Here is a 16,735-nt window from a genome sequence, read left to right as displayed (position 1 = left end):
ACTACATTCTGTGGCTAGGATGCAGGAAAGGTTTTCTTCTGCTGACTCTACCATGAAGGTCATATTTGTCCAGGTGTCATTGCACTGTAGAACAGTGCACCACCACTCCAGAGTTTGCTAAATCTTCCTGAAGGTCTTTTGCAGTTAAACAGGGGTTTTTATTTGCCTTCCTAGCAATCCAATGAGTTGTTCTTTCAGAAGGTTTTCTTGGTCTTCCAGACCTCAACTTGACTTCCACTTTCCTGTTAACAGCCATTTCTTAATAACATTACAAACTGAGGAAACTGCTTCCTGAAAAGGTTTTACGATCTTCCTGTAGCCTTCTCCTGTGCTTTGTGAGCATCAATTATTTTATTTTTCAGAGTGCGAGGCAGCTGCTTAGGGGAGCCTATGGCTGCTGATTGCTGAAACAGGGTTTGAGGAATCAGAAAATTTATACAACTTTGCAATTTGCATCACCAGGGGTTTCCTAACAAGGACTGTAAACAAACCATAGCCCTAATTAGCTAATTCAGGTCTGACAGCTTGGTAGAAGTTATAGGAGACCTCAGATACTTTGGGGTGCCCAAAAGTTTGCATGGTGCCCTTTGCCTTTTTTCAATGTACAATTCTACAAAACAAAAACAATATAAGAACCTTGCATAACATGCTGAAAAGAAATGTGTCCTCTTTAACTTTATGCCTTTTGATGATCAGTTCATCTTCTGCTCACTTATTCACAGTAACAGACATTTTAAGCAAGGGTGCCCAAAAATTTCCATGCCACTGTATATTCCATTACATTTTGACTAGGTAAAATGGCATTATTGATAACAAAAATTACATTTCATGAATGATAATTCAGAAAAATCAGATATCTAGATTTTTGGCCTTGTCTACTCGAAATAAAATTACAGATACACAACAAAAAAAAGAGAATGATCCACGGAAATCGATAACAAAATACCCTGCATATTTCCACTAATCAATTTACAATTTGGCATCCGTATCTTGAATTCCGACCAACCCAGAATCTAAGCACATACATCAGAATTAGTAAGACTATAAATTGTAAATATCAAAAAATATTACTTAACCAGAATAACACAAAGTCAACATCAGAAATCAAATGCCTAAATGAACTGCCATACACACATCCACATAGCTTCAACTTTGAAGATGTCGATTTGGCAAAAAAAAAAAAAAAATTAGGCCGACTGCCTTAAAAGACTGCTCTATTAATTGTAAATTGTGCATCAAAATATACTGTATTTTTATTCATCTGGATATTTATGTATTGTACTTAAAGACTAGTTAAGTTAATATCAATAGTTATTTTTCATCCTTCTTGGCTCTCAGTCCAACAAGATTTTAAATTCTTCTGTGTGCCAAAAAAGGCCTCACCATTGAAGTTACTAAGCACTGTCTTATACAGGAACACCATTATCAAGTAAGATCAAATTAAAGACTGGGGTTGCTCAAATGTCGCACAAACTTGGCATTCTTACACAAAACGAATCAGACTCTTAAGCACCACCAATTACCACGGAAGTCAAGTTAAACTGAAAAACGTATCGTTAAATATACATGTATATCTTGAATCAATAAAACGCAAACAACGTGCAACGCCTTGAGGCACACATTTGCTGCAAGAAACAATGAACACCATAGGTGCACTGGCTCATCACTTGAAAAAAAAATATTACATTTATGATCTAGTATTTAACATTCCGGTTACCCGTTGCACGTACTACCCAAGTACTGAGAGCCATCAAAAGTTCAAAGGATCACTTGTTACACGTCTGTGAAACCGGGCGCACAACAGGCAATAACACAAATTCAAAGGTAATATCCGTGCGAAAATGCAGCATCAACAAAACTGCTGAAAAACCCAGCAGCTTTAGCGACATGCACAACGTTCTCTTGTATGCGCTTGCCAGAAACCTTTCGTTTATGGCAGAAAGGTTCACTTATGTCAAGTTGTTGTATCGCTTCTTTTAGCTCAGAACCACAAGGCGGCGCACTCTCTCTCTCTCTCTATCCATTCAAGATGGCGCGGCCGTCTCTCGGTCTCTGACGTCGAGCGAGACTATCGATCGACGGGAAGAGGGCGGGAGTTACGCAAGCGCGCGATGGAGGAAAGTGGGGGGAGTAAAAGGGAGGTGGGTAAAAATCGTGTAAGTAAATTTATTTTTCACGCATGATCCCCTTAAAACATACTAATATTGGGGAACTCGTAAAGAATCCTTTGAACGCCACTGCAAGAAAGTAGCAAAAGATGCATCAAAAACAGACGCGCTGCAACACAGGAAGCGGGTCCTGGATTCCCCCGCCATTTTTCTTTGTATTTTTAAGCAATGTAGAGGAACCGCATAAACCGTAATAGCATTTTATAGCCTCAACTACACGAAGTGTGAACTTCTAAGAAATCGACACCGAGGCTGTACCATTACTGAGCAATTACTTCTAACGAGGGCCAAGTTTAAATTCCACGATCTTGTTTATTAATCTACCTGCATTCATCAGAGTGTCATTCTAAGATTAAGGTTTACAACAAAACCGTGGAGACAAAATTTCCAAAAACATCCAATCCGTGTGTGTTTGCTGCCCACCGAAGCCTCGCGTCCTTCAGCGACACATTAAAAAAATACAATGCAAGTCACAGATGGTAGGTATACAAGACACCGATGAGATACAAGAAGCAATAAACAAAGGCACAAGGGATGCACACACATTTTGACAGATCGGTGCATGGGCTCCGTTCACTGAGCTACAATTTCGGGCAAACTTTTTAGCTAAAGATGCTGCAGGTAGGAAGCACAACAAAATACAATTTACAAGATCACGGTTAATATTTACTTTAGAAATTAATGAAAAATCAGCAGCTAAAACTAGTGCAGTTTTGATCATCACGGTAGCATAACTGTGTAAAGGGCCATCGTTAAAAAAGTTAGTTTTCAGCAGCATACTAGCTATTTCACCAAGACTGCATGTTCTCCAAATGCTTGAAGCCAACGCGCATCACGAGCGCCCTCCTCCCTCACTGCACACACACTAAACTCTTAAGCTCTCTTTACTGATAGGCAAAGTTTCAAGACGGTGGTGTCCAATTTTTAAGGCACTTTCAAGCATTACTTTGACAGAATGAAGAAGTCCTTACCAGTGTTGTATACGTGAAGTTCATCCACGATCCCTTCGTTTCCACCTCCAAACACCACCATGAGCTCCTTGATGGAGACGGCTCGGTGTCCATGCCTGGGTCGGGGGACCGGGCCAGACCAGCCAAGGACCCTTTTCCACCGGGGCTGCAAAGCCGAGCCCGATGAGGCTGCCCCAGCGCCCACCGATGCAGGAGAGGCCATCGCTTCTTTAAAGAGATCAGAAATGGATACAAAAACCAACTGTCAATAAGCAGCTCAGTTATAATTTGAAAAAATCCCGTCCAAAAAAGTATAACAACTTGGCGGTTTCTTGTCAAAAATTGTAAAATCAATACGTGCTCACGGCGGAGCAAAACCTGTGGGAGCCGCCCGCCATTTTACAGCACCCCGCTGCAGCGGGGCCGGCAGTGTGAGAGAAAGCCGGCTCTAGTAGAGCCTCTCCCGGGGGCCGCCCGCTCTGCCGCCTTCAGAGCAGGCGAATCGAGGAGATGGGGCTGTTCGTCAGAAATGGAAAGTCACAGCCGTCACACGACTAGAGTGGCTTCTGCTCCGTTAGGATACATATAAATGTTAGATATCCGTTGAGTTAAATCCCTCCAGATGCAAAGCAGTGCCAGTCCATGGGAGCCGCCATCTTGCACAAACCAAACAAACCTCCTCCCATCTGCCGGCCCCCAAAAATGGCGGAATTCAGAAAGAATACAAGTTGAGAACTTTGGGTTTTGGAGACAGCGAGACGCGGGGTACAAGACTGCCCGTGCGAAACTCGAGCGAGAAGCAAAACGGGTAGCGATCGGCAGGCTGCGTTCGTGTTTAGCTACCCCCGGACAGCTCTCCGCCACTTTAGAGCGCTGCTGTGGACGTTGCCGGGGAGATCACGGTGTTCATGCCTCCGTGGGAGCGGCCATCTTGCAAGGGAGGAAAAAAAATAAAAACTTGGCGTTCTCTCCCCTCCTGCCGCCTAATGCGGGGTACGCAGACGAAGCACAAATGTGACAAGAGCGACAGTTATCGGGGGATCACTGCATCTGAACTGCATGCCGATTACACTGGGATTTGGTGAAGAATTATACGAGAATTTAGTTTAAAAAATCCAACTTGTATTTCTCTAAGGGGGCGGGAGACCGAAAGTAAACAGGCACCGCAAACTCGTCACTTTACGCGTCTGCCACGGTTGCCAGTGCCTGACTGCAGCAGCCGCCTTGGTATTTAAAAAGCCATATCACTGCAGTCCCTTTTTTACGTATGAAAACAAAGCAAAATGTGTCAGCCGCCGCAAACTGAGGCGTTTTTATTTATTCATGCCTCTCTGGTGGAAGCCGCCATCTTGTCGAAAAAACAGCCAAACTCTCTCCTCCCTCAATAAAAATGGCGGAGCCGCCAGTGCAAAGAAATAAAAGAAAAAATCCTTCCCTTTCCAACCTCGTTAAGTCCACCCGATATCACCTGCCTGCACTTACAAAGATGCCGGACTTACTTGTTTTTTATGCCTTATTTTTCAGATGACCGCCTGAAGATGCAGACTTTCTGAAAACGGACACAGATATTTTAGATTTGAGGGGAAGTGCCGTCTTTCATGCCTCCCTGGGAGCCGCCATCTTCTTGACAACCAAACAACAAGACGCATCCCCCCTCCCTTCGCCAGCCCTCAACCAAAATGGCGGGTGCCGGGGACGGCTTCATGAAGAGCAAAGAAACCTCATACGCAGTTAGAAAGGCGCGCGGGAGGGAAGCGAACGGAGCCCGGCTTTATCTGACGCGCATGCTAAAATGCTTTTCTGAATTGTCAGTCACAATGTTTCTGTATAAAATGAAAAAGAAATAAATTATTCTACCTAGAATCACCATAAAGACAGTTTTTAGCAAATCAGTCAAAGTACTGTTTACAGGAAATTAAACTTGCACGGCTTTATGTTACACCCATGCTAAAACCCATGTAAACCTTGTCAGACACAGTGGATCTGTAAAAATTATATTTTAAAAAGTTATTCTTGTTATAATTTGATTATATAAACTATACAGCTCCAGAAATAAAAAAGATACAGACTTACAGAACAAATAACAGAATACAAATCACATAAATAACTACAGGTGGACTGTAATATTAAGTCATACGGGTAAAAAGTTATTCTTGTTATAATTAGATTATATAAACTATACAGTGCCAGAAATAAAAAAAGATACATACTTGCAGAACAAATAACAGAATACAAATCACATATAAATAACTACAGGTGGACTGTAATATTAAGTAATACAGTGCATCCGGAAAGTATTCACAGCGCATCACTTTTTCCACATTTTCTTATATTACAGCCTTATTCCAAAATGGATTAAATTCATTTTTTTCCCCAGAATTCTACACACAACACCCCATAATGACAATGTGAAAAAAGTTTACTTGAGATTTTTGCAAATTTATTAAAAATAAAAAAACTGAGAAAGCACATGTACCTAAGTATTCACAGCCTTTGCCATGAAGCTCAAAATTGAGCTCAGGTGCATCCTGTTTCCCCTGATCATCCTTCAGATGTTTCTGCAGCTTAATTGGAGTCCACCTGTGGTAAATTCAGTTGACTGGACATGATTTGGAAAGGCACACACCTGTCTATATAAGGTCCCACAGTTGACAGTTCATGTCAGAGCACAAACCAAGCATGACGTCAAAGGAATTGTCTGTAGACCTCCAAGACAGGATTGTCTCGAGGCACAAATCTGGGGAAGGTTACAGAAAAATTTCTGCTGCTTTGAAGGTCCCAATGAGCACAGTGGCCTCCATCATCCGTAAGTGGAAGAAGTTCGAAACCACCAGGACCTTCCTAGAGCTGGCCGGCCATCTAAATTGAGCGATCGGGGGAGAAGGGCCTTGGTTAGGGAGGTGACCAAGAACCCGATGGTCACTCTGTCAGAGCTCCAGGGGTCCTCTGTGGAGAGAGGAGAACCTTCCAGAAGGTCAACCATCTCTGTAGCAATCCACCAATCAGGCCTGTATGGTAGAGTGGCCAGACGGAAGCCACTCCTTAGTAAAAGGCACATGGCAGCCCGCCTGGAGTTTGCCAAAAGGCACCTGAAGGACTCTCAGACCATGAGAAAGAAAATTCTCTGGTCTGATGAGACAAAGATTGAACTCTTTGGTGTGAATGCCAGGCATCACGTTTGGAGGAAACCTGGCACCATCCCTACAGTGAAGCATGGTGGTGGCAGCATCATGTTGTGGGGATGTTTTTCAGCGGCAGGAATTGGGAGACTAGTCAGGATAAAGGGAAAGATGACTGCAGCAATGTACAGAGACATCCTGGATGAAAACCTGCTCCAGAGCGCTCTTGACCTCAGACTGGAGCGACGGTTCATCTTTCAGCAGGACAACAACCCTAAGCACACAGCCAAGTATCAAAGGAGTGGCTTCAGGACAACTCTGTGAGTGGCCCAGCCAGAGCCCAGACTTGAATCCGATTGAACATCTCTGGAGATATCCGGAAAATGGCTTTGCACCGACGCTTCCCATCCCACCTGATGGAGCTTGAGAGGTGCTGCAAAGAGGAATGGGCGAAATTGGCCAAGGATAGGTGTGCCAAGCTTGTGGCATCATATTCAAAAAGACTTGAGGCTGTAATTGCTGCCAAAGGTGCATCGACAAAGTATTGAGCAAAGGCTGTGAATACTTATGTACATGTGATTTCTCAGTTTTTTTATTTTTAATAAATTTGCAAAAACCTCAAGTAAACTTTTTTCACATTGTCATTATGGGGTGTTGTGTGTAGAATTCTGAGGAAAAAAATGAATTTAATCCATTTTGGAATAAGGCTGTAACATAACAAAATGTGGAAAAAGTGATGCACTGTGAATACTTTCCGGATGCACTGTAAGGGTAAGTTCCGGGATAGGCAGATGGATTACGTACGGTGTCCTGGATAATGAATTGATTGATTTTCTGCTGGGCAGTTTGTAAGGCTCTAGGACTGTGTCACTGACATGGATGTGAGCAGCACTGGAGCACCACAAGGAACAGTCCGGTCCCCTGTTCTTTTCACTCTGCATACCTCAAACCACAAAGATAACACCATGTCAGGTCACTTGCAGAAATTCTCAGATGATTCTGCACAATTAAGGTGTATGATTAAGGTAGGGGGCAGAGTGTATTAATCAGAAGAACTTTGCTTCTTGGTGTAAAGAGAATTGTCTGCAACTTAACATCAGCAAAACCAAGGAACTGGTTAATGACTTTCACCCACCACAGATCCTCTATGTCTGGTCACTATTCAGGGAGTGGGTGTATATGTATTTGGGGGTCCACATCAATGACAGGCTGATCTGGTGTTGTAACATAGAGGAACTATATAAGAAAGGGCAGGCTCTTTTTTTTCATAAGAGAGTGCATTCCTTTAATATGTGTAGTGACATACTTCACATATTCTATAATTCTATGTTGACCAGTGCGGTTTTGTATGCTGTGGTGTGCTGGGTTAGTAAGATTGCTTCTAGAAAGGCCCACCAAATCAACAAGCAAATTAAAAGGGCAGGCTCAGTTATGGGAAGCACTGTTGCCCTCTGGAGGGGGTAGCAAATTAGATGATTAAAACAAAACAGAGTGCCATTATGAACAATGATGCATACCCTTTCTCTGATACAACGACAATTAATACCTCACTATGACTGTGACAGCCAAGTCAGAAGTTTTCTTTCTTTTAAATCATTCTGGTGTATACATGCAGTGTATATATACAGTATGAGCTTCTGTTAAAGGCCAAATTTCCCCATGGGGACAAATTAGATTCTATCTATCTATCTATCTGTCTGTCTCAAGCTTCATCTGAGCAAATAGTGACCTCTTTGTGTTTTACATTCAGATATTATTAAATACCAGAACCCTAAAATATGCAGATTTAATTTCAGTGTATTTGTTTCAAATTTTGATGAGCACTGGAAAGTCATGTGGACTGTACCATATTGCTGGTATATCGAGAAGCATCTATTTGCAGAGGCACTGCAGTTTTAGGGCAAAAGCTTGCAAATGGAGGAAGTTTCTGGACTTCTCTAGCGCCTTCAACACCATCCAACCTCTGCTCCTTAGGGACAAGCTGACAGAGATAGGAGTTGATTCATACCTGGTGGCATGGATCGTGGACTATCTTACAAACAGACCTCAGTATGTGCGTCTCGGGAACTGCAGGTCTGACATTGTGGTCAGCAACACAGGAGCGCCGCAGGGGACTGTACTTTCTCCGGTCCTGTTCAGCCTATATACATCGAACTTCCAATACAACTCAGAGTCCTGCCACATGCAAAAGTTCGCTGACGACACTGCTATCGTGGGCTGCATCAGGAGTGGACAGGAGGAGAAGGAGGAGTATAGGAACCTCATCAAGGACTTTGTTAATGGTGTGACTCAAACCACCTACACCTGAACACCAGCAAAACCAAGGAGCTGGTGGTGGATTTTAGGAGGCCCAGACCCCTCATGGACCCCGTGATCATCAGAGGTGACTGTGTGCAGACCTATAAATAGCTGGGAGTGCAGCTGGATGATAAATTGGACTGGACTGCCAATAATGATGCTCTGTGCAAGAAAGGACAGAGTCGATTATACTTTCTTAGAAGGCTGGCATCCTTCAACAATAAGATGCTGCAGATGTTCTATCAGACGGTTGTGGCAAGCGCCCTCTTCTACGCGGTGGTGTGCTGGGAGGCAGCATAAAGAAGAGGGACGCCTCACACCTGGACACACTGGTGAGGAATGCGGGCTCTATTGTAGGCACGGAGCTGGACAGTTTGACATCTGTGGCAGAGCGATGGGCGCTGAGCAGGCTCCTGTCAATCATGGAGAATCCACTGCATCCACTGAACAGTATGGTTTCCAGACAGAAGAGCAGCTTCAGCGACAGACTGCTGTCACTGTCCTGCTCCACTGACAGACTGAGGAGATCGTTCCTCCCCCACACTATGAGACTCTTCAATTCCACCTGGGGGGGTAAACGTTAACATTTGTGGCACGCGGCTGGGGGTGGTACCCAGCCGAGACGCCCAAGAGGACTGGAGGAGGGCTTATGCCTCCTCCAGACCACGAGGGGGCAACTGCCCTGGTGGCTTTGGGGACCACAGGTACAGAGCTTTGAAGCTCAACCCTGTAGGGGCCCGTGGTCACCGCCAGGGGGCACCCAATGCCTTTGGAGCCCTGGCCCTCAGCACTTCCGCCACACCCGGAAATGCTGGGGGGAAGAACACCAGGGACACCCAGAGTGCTTCCAGATGCGCAGCCGGCACTTCCGCCACACTGGGGAGTGCCGGCGGAAGATTGTCGAGAGGCACCTGGAGCACATCCAGGTGGTTATAAAAGGGGCTGCCTCCCTCCATTCGATGGTTGGAGTCGGGTAGAAGAGGACAGAGCTTGGAGGAGAGGAGAGGAGAGGAGTGGAGGCGGTCAGGTGAAGAGTGAGGTAGTGACTGAGAGAAAGGCCTGGACTTTGCGGGAGTTTTGGGGGTTTGTGTGCACTTATTATTGTATATAGTAGTTGTAAATAAACGTGTGGTGGTGACTTTAAAACATGTCTACCTGTCTGTGTCTGGTGCTCGTTCCACACATTATACAAAGTTACTGGTCTGTTATACCTGCATTTTTATCATTCTTTAATTTAATATTGAATATAGAAGAGCAAACTTCAAATGGTAATTGCAGAGGGCTGTGTATGCAGTTTAAAAAAATAAATAGTTAAAAAATATGTTTGGTACATTGTATATATACTGTATACATTTGCCGCACAAAATTGTGTTCTAAAGTTAGGCGTTTTCTATAAATTTTAAAAAACATCTCAATGGAGACTAATGCGGCATGGGTCACCTCCAGAAAATAAAAGCCTAAAAACTCACCAATAAAGCAACAAAAGTTTTGATATAAGAAAACATGCCTTCCGTGTTTCTGACACATGTTTGTGACAACAAAAGAGTTCTGGATATAATCATTTTATAACATATTCCTGGTACTAATTTTCTCACATAAATAAGGAAGTAAGTATAAACAATACCAATCACATGGCACAAAAGGTTTAATGTGATTTGGTCTTTCCAGAGGAAACCACACCCCGGTTGGTGAAAGATTATTGCACAAAAGGACAAAAGCGAAGGTGGCGTGCACAGCTGGTCTTATTTTAAAACCAGTAACGGCACACTGCACAATTAACATAAAGTGAATACATTTGACTTGAGCATTCATAGTGTTCATACTCTTTCTCTGTACGTTTAGCATTCGTTTGCTCAGAGGTTGATGCGCTTGCTGCTTCCTGAGCAGCTCTTCTTTTCTCCACCCTAGTGGCCCGCTTCTTCTCTTCTTTCGTCGGCATCTTTTTGCGTTAAAACTGATTAAGTCAGTGTTTGTGTTGCAATTACTTAGTATGTTTTCCTTAATTTTTCACTTAAACTGGCACTTATGTCTTCAATCTGCCTCAAGAATAATTTAAGATATGAAGAGGTAGGGGAAGTGATAGCGAAGATGGTAAGGATGAGAACAGCGCCCATATGCATGTGCTGCCCTGCAGGCCGCTGCCAAAAGTTAATTCTACAATAAAATAAAAAGAGTAATCACCTTGGAGGTTAATTATTACCCCGAAAGTGGATAGTAGATGTCATGTAGTATATGTGTACCAAATTTCAGGTCAATATGTCAAACAGTTTGCAAGCTACAGGTGATTTAAAATCCTAGACAGACAAATGAACAGCCACAGTAGCATATTATATAGAAAGATGGGTGACATGGAGGTGCAATGGTTAGGGCTGTGGATATACATCTCCAGGGTATCCCTGCCACTGTTCATTTGCCACTGACATGCTCTTATCTTGTTTAAATGGATCTACTAGTTAATACATTGGACTGTTAACCAGAATATTCATGGTTCAGCCCCTGCCACTGACTCCCACTAATGCTAGATTCAAAGGTACATTTACTCACTCAACACTCGCACATAACTTTTTTTGATGCTAATGATCTTTTCAAATATAATATTTTCTTATATTTAATGTCTGGTGATGTGTTATTTGCCTTCTGTTGGATTAACCATATAAAAAAAAAAACTTATTTTAAATCTTGAACTTGTTATAAAATAAATACTATGTGTGCAATGTGATCTCCAAATATTCAATTTTCTTCCAGCATACCAAATTTGTACACATTCAGTCTATTGGCATTTCTACACTGGCTGATATCAATAATCTAGTGATTGTACCTGGTGTAGTGCTTCTAGAAGAAGTTCTGAATCCTACTGTTTGTATGACTCTGGACATTCGCTCCTTATTGCATAATCACTATATTTCAAAAATATGTGTTTGGGTTTGTTGGCCAGGAAAGTGAATCTGATCTGTGATGGGCAGGCATCCTTTTCGGGGCTGTTTCCCGCTTTTCACCCAATGCTGCTGTGATATGCTTTCACCATCCATGACTTCACAATAATGGTCAAAAGAATGGATTAGTGGATTTTAGAATTGGTGGCAATACTCTCCTACTTTGCCCGGGTGTCTAGGATTCAGACTCAATTCCCAGTATAGTAAAATCCTGTTTTGTACTTTGCACATCGTCTCTGCATCTATTTGGCTTTTCTGTCCACACCACAAAGAAGCACACATGCTGGGTTAATTGGTTGTTCCAAATGAGACCTGTTTAAGTGTGGCTATGTGTGTGAGTGGGCAGTGCTGCAGACCAACTCTCTGTTTAGGATTGGTTTCTGGGTTGTGCCCAGTGCTGTTGGGATAAGTCAATGTGCCCTTCCCCCCACCTTAAATTGGACTAAGCTGGTTTGATAATTTTGATACAAGATACAATTTGTGTACGTACAGCACAGAGACAGCCCTGGTCAGAGTCACCAATGACCTCCTGATGGCTGCTGACCATGACTCTCCATCACTCCTTATCCTCCTGGACCTTACAGCTGCATTTGATACGGTAGATCATAATATTCTCCTTCATCATCTTCACTAAACAATTGGACTTTCTAGCATTCCTTTGGAGTGGTTCGAGTCCTATCTTACAGACAGGACTGAGTATGTGGCTTTGGGGGATACTAAATCTCATACCCACACTGTCACCTGTGGGGTCCCACAAGGATCAGTCCTTGGGCCAACCCTCTTTAATATCTATATACTACCCCTGGGTCACATCATCCGCAAACATGGGGTTTCATTCCAGTGCTATGCCGATGATACACAGCTCTATGTGAGACTGGATTCGGCTTCTCTTACACCTCCATCAACTTTTTCCTCTTGCTTGGATGAGATTGAGGCCTGGATGTCCAAGAACTTCCTCAAGCTGAACAGCACCAAAACTGAAGCTCTTTTAATTGGCACCCCCCCATCAACTTCGTTCCTCTGTAAATTGTATTTCCTTTTCTGACCGTACCATTACCCTCTCCCCTTCTGTTACAAATCTGAGTGTCAAGTTAGACTCCCATCTGTCATTTGATATACATATCCATCACCTTTGTAAAATTGCATTCCTTCATCTCCGAAACATAGCCAAACTCTGCCACTACCTCTCCCTCTGTGATGCTGAAAAGCTGGTTCATGCCTTTGTCTCATCCAGACTGGACTATTGTAATGCACTCCTCATCGGGATACCCAACAAAAGCCTTCAAAAGCTACAACAAATTCAAAATAGTGCTGCAAGAATCCTGATGAGGGTGCGGAAATATGAACACATTTCACAAATCCTTCGATCACTTCTTTTTTTTTTTTTTTTATTTATTAATTTTTATTGTAATCATTCCATACAAATAGATCAATTTATAACCAAACAAAATTGAAGACAAATCAAACCTCACCCCTGAGAAGGAGAGCTAAGCCAAAGGAGAATTGCTTAGGGCTTTTTAATAAGGCAACAATAAATAAAAGAAAGGGAGAAATAAATATATAGGTAAATAAGAGATGGAGAAGGGAATTAAATGCGGTAATAGTTATTTCTCTTATTCTAAAATAATGTTGATTAGATCCTGCCAGGTTTTGAAAAAAAATTTGTACAGATCCTCTAACTGAGAATTTGATTTTTTCCAATTTCAAATAATATAAAACATCGGTTTCCCACTGACTTATCAGAGGAGAGTTAGGATTCTTCCAATTTAACAGAATAAGTCTGCGTGCCAAAAGTGTAGTGAATGCAATCACCGTTTGCTTGTCCTTCTCCACTTCAAGTTCATCTGGAAGAACACCGAACGCAGCTGTTAATGGGTTAGGAGGAATTGTGATACCAAGGCTGTCTGAAAGGCACTTAAAAATTTTGGTCCAAAATGATGTTAGTTTGGTGCAGGCCCAGAACATGTGACCCAGTGAGGTAGGAGCTAGGTTGCAGCGTTTGCAGGTTGGATCTTGCCCTGGATACATTTTGGACAGTTTTAAGCAAGACAGATGGGCTCGATATATAATTTTTAGTTGAATAATTCTATGCTTTGCGCATATGGAGCTCAAGTGAATTCTCTGCTTTGCTACCTTCCACTCCTTTTCTGATATATTGATTAAGAGATCTTCTTCCCAATATCCTCTTGGATCTTTGAAAGGTAGGGACTCTAATAGGATTTTATATAATGAGGAAATGGTGTTTAATTCCTTGAAATTGAGCAGTATTTTTTCCAGCATTGTGGAGGGTGTGAGGTGGGGGAAATCGGGCAATTTCTGTTTAACAAAATTTCTAATTTGAAGATAGTGAAAGAAATGTGTAGTTGGGAGGTTGAATTTTGAACATAATTGTTCAAAAGATGCAAATATGTTGTCTATATAAAGATCTCTGAGCATTTTAATCCCAAAACTTTTCCAGGTATTAAAAACTGGATATGTTTGCGAGGGTTGAAAGAGGTGGTTCTCTTGCAGAGGTGCCACAGATAAAAGATTTTCCATCTTAAAATGTTTTCTAAGTTGGTTCCATATTCTGAGTGAGTAAAGCACAATTGGGTTATTAGTATATTTGCGATAACTTGCATTTATTGGAGAGCAGAGCAGGGAGTATAAAGAAGTACTACAGGATTTTACTTCTATTGCGGACCAAGCCTGTGTATGTTCATTTATTTGTGTCCAGGTTTTTATGGATTGTATGTTTGCTGCCCAGTAATAAAACTGAAAATTAGGTAAAGCCATGCCACCTTCTGCCTGAGGTCTTTGTAGGGTCGCTCTTCTGATACGTGGGTGTTTTGAGTTCCAAATGAATGAGGTTATTGTTGAATCTGTTTAAAAAACGATTTATTGATATATATTGGAATGTTTTGAAATAAAAAAAGAAGTTTAGGAAGGATATTCATCTTAACAATGTTAATTCTTCCGGCTAGAGTGAGATGAAGGGTTGACCATCTATGCAAGTCTTGCTTAATTTTTTCCATACAGATGGCAAGATTTTGTTGATAAAGAGCTTTATGTTTACTTGTGATATTTACCCCTAGGTATTTAAACTGATCTGCTATGGTAAAAGGTAGGGTGTCCAATCTAATATTATATGCTTGTGAATTCACTGAAAAGAGTATACTTTTATTCAGATTAATTTTAAAACCAGATATCTTTTGAAATTCTGTTAGTGCTGTTAAAACTGCAGGGACAGTGTTTTCTGGGTCTGATATATATAAAACCATATCATCTGCATATAGAGAAATTTTCTGTTCCAGTCCTTCTCTGACAATCCCCTTTATCTGATAAGAATTTTGGCAGTGAACCGCCAGTGGTTCAATGGCGATTGCAAACAGCAGTGGCGACAAGGGACATCCTTGTCTGGTACCACGTTCTAGCTTAAAGTAGTCTGAGCAAATGTTATTAATACAAACTGAGGCTTCTAGATTGGTATACAGTAGTTTGATCCATGCACAAATATTCGGGCCAAACCCAAATTTCTCCAATGCAGTGAAAAGGTAGTTCCATTCAATCATATCAAATGCTTTTTCTGCGTCTAATGATAGTAATATCTCTGGGGTGTTTGATTTTGCTGGTGAATATATAACATTAAACAAGTGTCGGAGATTGGAAGATAGATGTCGGCCTTTAATAAATCCAGTTTGATCCTGTGATATTACCGAGGGCAGTACTTTCTCCATCCTTCTAGCAAGAATTTTTGAGAGCATCTTAACATCATTATTCAGGAGTGAAATTGGTCTGTATGATGCACATTGTAACAAGTCCCTATTTTGTTTAGGAAAGACGGTGATTAATGCTTGACGAAATGTTTGAGGTAATATTTGGTTGTCTCCAGCTTATGTAAATGTTGCCAATAAGAGGGGAGCTAGCTGAGTAGAGAATTTCTTATAAAATTCTACGGGGTAACCATCAGGGCCTGCTGATTTCCCACTTTGAAGTGACTTTATAGCATCTAGTAATTCTGTTAGCGTTAGAGGTTTATCCAGTTCCTCAGCACTTAAAGCACCTATTTGTGGTGTCTGTAATGTATCCAGAAATGCATTAGATTGTGTGTTGTCTTCTTTGAGCTCAGTAGAATATAAGGATTTATAATAATCTCTAAATGCGTGCATTATATTTTTATGGTCAATAATTTCTTCTCCATTCGTGTTGGTGATTACTGGTATTGTATTGCGAACTTCTTGTTTGTGAATTTGTTGAGCTAAAAGCTTATTAGCTTTTTCTCCGTGTTCATAGTAATGATGTCTAGACTTATAAATAAGTTGTTCAGTTTCTTTAGTTGTTAAGATGTTAAGTTCTGTATGCAGGGCCTGCGTTTTCCCGTGGAGAGCTTCACTTGGACGCCTGACTTGTTCTTCATCTATTCTAGTAATTTCGCTTCTTAGCTCTGACACTTTCTTTGTTTCTAATTTATTTCTGTGGGAAAGAAATGAAATAATCTGTCCTCTTAAGAAGGCCTTTAGAGTTTCCCAGAGTGTTCCTGCGGAAACCTCTGTGGGCATGTTTGTCTCTAGGAAGAAGCTGATTTGTTTGGATATAAATTCTGTGCAGTTCTCGTCTGCCAATAGAAGAGGGTTAAGGCACCATCTGCGAGGTGAGTGTGAGGGGCTTAATGATTTTAGCCCCAAGACTAGAGGGGAATGGTTGGAGATAACAATTGTGTCATATTTGCATGATTTAATTGTAGGCAGGAAATTATTATCTATAAAAAAATAATCAATTCTTGAGTAGCTATAATGCACTGGTGAGTAGAACGAATAAGTTCCTGAGTTTGGGTTAAGAAACCTCCAGGGGTCTGGTAAGTTGTGATCATTTAAAAACTGTGTAATTGTCTTTGCAGTATTAGATGTCGTCCCCCCTGTCACAGGAGTCCTATCTAAAAGTGGATTTAAAACACAATTAAAGTCCCCAGCCATTATAATTTTATGAGTGTTCACATTGGGAAAGGATGCAAATAGATTTTGCATGAATTCCTTATCATCGACATTGGGTGCATAAGCATTTATCAAAATCATTTTACTGTTATATAAGTTGCCCATGACCATCACATATCTCCCTTCAGGGTCCAATACTACATCTGATGCTACAAATGGAACTGTTCTGTGTATGAGAATTCCCACACCTCTAGTTTTCTTTATAAAGCTAGAATGGAACATTTGGCTAGTCCAGTCTTTTTGTAGTCTGAACTGATCCTTGCTTAGTAAGTGGGTCTCCTGTAAAAATACTATTTT

The 16,735-nt window shown here is 41.6% G+C and overlaps 2 protein-coding genes across 4 annotated transcripts in view; one reads left to right on the top strand and one right to left on the bottom strand.

Moving 5' to 3' along the window:
* hcfc1b (host cell factor C1b) overlaps positions 1-4,743 on the bottom strand; it is a 155,785-nt gene extending 151,042 nt beyond the window's left edge. The window contains exons 1-2 of one of the 3 annotated variants that reach the window (XM_028813306.2): positions 4,618-4,743; positions 3,140-3,346 (exon numbers count right to left, since the gene is read on the bottom strand). In XM_028813306.2, the coding sequence (XP_028669139.1) occupies positions 3,140-3,341 (202 nt within the window). In that variant the 5' untranslated portion in view covers positions 3,342-3,346; positions 4,618-4,743. Of the gene's footprint in view, positions 1-636; positions 780-3,139; positions 3,357-4,617 lie in introns of those variants that run through there. The other 2 variants (XM_028813307.2, XM_051933482.1) reach the window with 2 other exon arrangements.
* si:dkey-13a21.4 (uncharacterized protein LOC494576 homolog) overlaps positions 1-16,735 on the top strand; it is a 991,873-nt gene that overhangs the window by 186,216 nt on the left and 788,922 nt on the right. The gene's annotated exons all lie outside the window — the stretch shown is intronic.

Source organism: Erpetoichthys calabaricus, chromosome 11, assembly GCF_900747795.2.
Source record: "Erpetoichthys calabaricus chromosome 11, fErpCal1.3, whole genome shotgun sequence".
Classification (NCBI taxonomy): Eukaryota; Metazoa; Chordata; class Cladistia; order Polypteriformes; family Polypteridae; genus Erpetoichthys; species Erpetoichthys calabaricus.
This window is presented reverse-complemented; position numbering and strand designations above follow the sequence as displayed.